Here is a 5,000-nt window from a genome sequence, read left to right as displayed (position 1 = left end):
GTGGTGTGGTTTTAGGTTTTGACCATGATTCAGACTGCAGGATTATAAAGAAAGAAAGATTATTACTGAAACCACTCAAAGTAAACATGGCGTGTATGTCTCCCCCATGTGGCGGTTATCTGAAGGTTTGTCATTCTGAAGACAACAACACAAACTTTAGCAGCTCAACCATGAAAGTGTCTAAAATCATTGAGGTACAAGAAGAGATGGATCATCACACATTCCCCCAGTCTAAAGTTTTATTTTGAACTGGATTTAAAATCCTCTTTAAACACAGTGCATTGTGTTGTGTTGACATGAGGTGGTAGAGAGCCCTGACAGGATGGTTTATATATCTGTATGAATGAACGAGCATGTTTCTGCTGCTGCTGGGACATTAAGTGGTAAAGCTTCAGTCGTCTCTGTTTGGGATTTCTTTGCAGTTTTGTAAACTGTTGAAGCCTGAAAACACCAACAGGAACTAGCTGATGTCCTCACTTCCTGGGACAGCGGGGTCCCCAGTCTGTGGTATCCTTATTTTGGGGGTCATGAGCTGAAAAGTTTGGGACCGCTGGCCATGTTGAACATGCATCGAATTTCATATTTGTTTTTTTGGTTATTGAATTTTGATCTAATAAAGTAAAAAACAAAAACATCAGTTATTCAGAGAACCTACAAACAACCCGGGGAAGTAGGATAGGATCAACTTTATTGTCCCCTGAGAGAAATGTGTTTTGGACAACAGTTGCTACACAAAGCTGCAATCACAGTGTTACAAACATTCAACATTTAAAGACAAAAACACGAGACACACAGAACATCAAGGTAGTCTACACCCACCCTTCAAAAAGGCCAGAAAGTTGCATGACTACTTTCATCATCGCATCAAATAAAAGAATATGATGTGGCCTTCAAAATAAATGAATTGTGTATCTTAACATTAAAACATTCCCGTAACTGTAATCAGTAATGATAGATATGTGAGTTTAAAAAACGTAATTTTTCTGTATCATTGTGGTCTACTCTTCATAAAACACCGCATTTTGAACAATTGAGATTTTACTCTGAAAATCCCAACCGGGGATTAGAAGGTATTGTCCTTGTTTTTAATTTTTTAAGAACATACTGTATGTTTTTATTTGTCACAAATACTTGAGATATTATACGTATGATAAAACATACACAAGCATGTAGCTAAATGTTTGAGGTGCTTTTATTTACGAAATAGAAACCCAATAAATTAAAAAAGGTTAATCACTCAACACTTGAATTTGCAGTTTTAAAACGTTTTTCATTAGTGAGTTTGATGTGTCATCGTGGTCTACTCTTCGTAAATCTCCGCATTTTGAACAGTTGAGATTTTACTCTGAAAATCCCAACCGGGGATCAGAATGTTTTGTCGTTTTAAGCTATCTTGGTGTTATGTTAACGTTAGCTTGACGCTGGTTGTCCGGCAGCCACGTCACCTCCCCTGAGACAGCTGAGCTCTCCTCTCCTCTCCTCTCGGACAAGTTTGGACTCCGTTAGTGGATTTAATATCACTTTATATCACTTTAATAAGTGTCGTGATAAAGAAGAGAAGAAGTGGAACAATAAAGGCTCTTCACTTTCCCGCCGTTAGCTTGTTTTATTGCAGCGTTTGGAGTTTTGTCTCTTCTTTTTCTTTCTTTACACTCCGAGAGTTTGATTCTTTTTTTCGGGCTGAAGAAGTTCACCGTGTCTGCTGTGGTGAACAGTGTCTGCTGTGGTGAACCGTGTCTGCTGTGGTGAACCGTGTCTGCTCAGAAACTCTTTCAAACTTTTCTTTATTCAAGCGGAACTGAAGCGACATGAATATCTTCCGTTTGGCCGGTGACGTGTCACATCTGTTGGCCATCATCATCCTGTTGGTGAAGATATGGAGGTCCAAATCCTGTGCAGGTAAGCTGGTACTCACACCTGGCCTCCTGACTGCAGACAGGTACTTACTGACTGCAGACTGGTACTCACTGACTGCAGACTGGTACTCACTGACTGCAGACTGGTACTTACTGACTGTAGACTGGTACTCACTGACTGCAGACTGGTACTCACTGACTGCAGACTGGTACTCACTGACTACAGACTGGTACTCACTGACTACAGACTGGTACTTACTGACTGCAGACTGGTACTCACTGACTGCAGACTGGTACTCACTGACTGCAGACTGGTACTCACTGACTGCAGACTGGTACTCACTGACTGCAGACTGGTACTCACTGACTGCAGACTGGTACTCACTGACTACAGACTGGTACTTACTGACTGCAGACTGGTACTCACTGACTACAGACTGGTACTTACTGACTACAGACTGGTACTAACTGACTGCAGACTGGTACTCACTGACTACAGACTGGTACTTACTGACTGTAGACTGGTACTCACTGACTACAGACTGGTACTTACTGACTGCAGACTGGTACTCACTGACTGCAGACAGGTAATTACTGACTGCAGACTGGTACTCACTGACTACAGACTGGTACTTACTGATTGCAGACTGGTACTTACTGACTGTAGACTGGTACTCACTGACTACAGACTGGTACTTACTGACTGTAGACTGGTACTCACTGACTACAGACTGGTACTTACTGACTGCAGACTGGTACTCACTGACTACAGACTGGTACTTACTGACTGCAGACTGGTACTCACTGACTACAGACTGGTACTAACTGACTGCAGACTGGTACTCACTGACTACAGACTGGTACTCACTGACTACAGACTGGTACTTACTGACTGCAGACTGGTACTCACTGACTACAGGCTGGTACTTACTGACTGTAGACTGGTACTTACTGACTGCAGACTGGTACTCACACCTGGCCTCCTGACTGCAGACAGGTACTTACTGACTGTAGACTGGTACTTACTGACTGCAGACTGGTACTCACTGACTGCAGACTGGTACTCACTGACTACAGACTGGTACTTACTGACTGTAGACTGGTACTCACACCTGGCCTCCTGACTGCAGACAGGTACTTACTGACTGCAGACTGGTACTCACTGACTACAGACTGGTACTTACACCTGGCCTCCTGACTGCAGACTGGTACTCACTGACTGCAGACTGGTACTCACTGACTACAGACTGGTACTTACTGACTGTAGACTGGTACTCACACCTGGCCTCCTGACTGCAGACAGGTACTTACTGACTGCAGACTGGTACTCAATGACTGCAGACTGGTACTCACTGACTACAGACTGGTACTCACTGACTACAGACTGGTACTTACACCTGGCCTCCTGACTGCAGACTGGTACTCACTGACTGCAGACTGGTACTCACTGACTGCAGACTGGTACTCACTGACTACAGACTGGTACTCACACCTGGCCTCCTGATTGCAGACAGGTACTTACTGACTGCAGACTGGTACTCACTGACTGCAGACTGGTACTTACTGACTGTAGACTGGTACTCACACCTGACCTCCTGACTGCATACAGGTACTTACTGACTGCAGACTGGTACTTACTGACTGCAGACTGGTACTCACTGACTGCAGACTGGTACTCACTGACTGTAGACTGGTACTCACACCTGGCCTCCTGACTGCAGACAGGTACTTACTGACTGCAGACTGGTACTTACTGACTGCAGACTGGTACTCACTGACTGCAGACTGGTACTCACTGACTGCAGACTGGTACTCACACCTGGCCTCCTGACTGCAGACAGGTACTTACTGACTGCAGACTGGTACTTACTGACTGCAGACTGGTACTTACTGACTGCAGACTGGTACTCACTGACTGTAGACTGGTACTCACTGACTGCAGACTGGTACTCACACCTGGCCTCCTGACTGCAGACAGGTACTTACTGACTGCAGACTGGTACTCAATGACTGCAGACTGGTACTCACTGACTACAGACTGGTACTTACACCTGGCCTCCTGACTGCAGACAGGTACTTACTGACTGCAGACTGGTACTCACTGACTGCAGACTGGTACTCACTGACTACAGACTGGTACTCACTGACTACAGACTGGTACTCACTGACTACAGACTGGTACTCATTGACTACAGACTGGTACTCACTGACTACAGACTGCTACTCACTGACTGTAGACTGGTACTCACTGACTGGTCCTCACTTCACCTGTATACCTGCAGTATTGTAGTGTTAGGTGGGGGTTATTTCTGTAGTAGATGGACAATTATGAAATGGTGAAACAGACCGTGGATCATCTTAGATTTATTGAGCCATGGTCAGACAACACAGAAACACAACACACATGGCTGACAAAGTGCAGACCATCGCTGACCCATGCTGACCAAGATCTCACAATCATTGACAATCATTGGCAAAGTGGCCATCATGGGCAAAATGGCAAAATGGCACAATGGCCAAGTCTTCATCACACAGTGTGGCTTATATTCTGCTAGAAGGTACAGCCCACAAATTCCTTTCCATTTGGGTACATCATTATAAAATAATAAAGATGACATGACACTGATTTGTATACGTATCATATGAAGACTCTGTCTAGCAAACAGTTGCTGACAACAGATGGTTGGCTCCTATCCATATATAGATCTGCTACTACTTAGGTGCTTCACCCATATAAGATTACAGCTTCAGACACCCAAAAGTAGAATTACTGTGAGATGGTTGACACAATTTAAAGATATGTCCACAAAATTATCAAGATGAATGAATCCATGAAAATACGTACTAACATGTAGTTTCTGAGTTGGTGTTGAAAACTAAAGATGGAGGATATTTGCATATTGCTGAGTAGTTGTGCAGTAGTGAGAGAGACGTGGCGTTGATGACACAATCTGCTTCCTGCTCCTCCTTTCAAACTGCAGCTCTCTCTCTTCCAGCTGATGGTGTAAAGTGACTTGTTGTGTCTTGTTTGTGTCGTGCAGGGATCTCGGGGAAGTCTCAGGTGCTGTTTGCACTCGTCTTCACCACCAGGTACCTGGACCTGTTTACGGTCTTCATCTCTGCGTACAACACAGTGATGAAGGT

The 5,000-nt window shown here is 44.3% G+C and overlaps 1 protein-coding gene across 1 annotated transcript in view; it reads left to right on the top strand.

Moving 5' to 3' along the window:
• The first annotated feature begins 1,412 nt into the window (after positions 1 to 1,412).
• LOC132953868 (ER lumen protein-retaining receptor 3) overlaps positions 1,413 to 5,000 on the top strand; it is an 11,953-nt gene continuing 8,365 nt past the window's right edge. Inside the window, exons 1-2 of the mRNA XM_061026219.1 lie at positions 1,413 to 1,899; positions 4,898 to 4,998. Of these exons, the coding sequence (XP_060882202.1) occupies positions 1,809 to 1,899; positions 4,898 to 4,998 (192 nt within the window). The 5' untranslated portion in view covers positions 1,413 to 1,808. The remainder of the gene's footprint in view (positions 1,900 to 4,897; positions 4,999 to 5,000) is intronic.

Source organism: Labrus mixtus, chromosome 20 (genome assembly GCF_963584025.1).
Source record: "Labrus mixtus chromosome 20, fLabMix1.1, whole genome shotgun sequence".
In the NCBI taxonomy this organism is placed as follows: Eukaryota; Metazoa; Chordata; class Actinopteri; order Labriformes; family Labridae; genus Labrus; species Labrus mixtus.
Note: the sequence above shows the minus strand (reverse complement) of the source record. Positions and strands in the feature narration are given on the sequence as shown.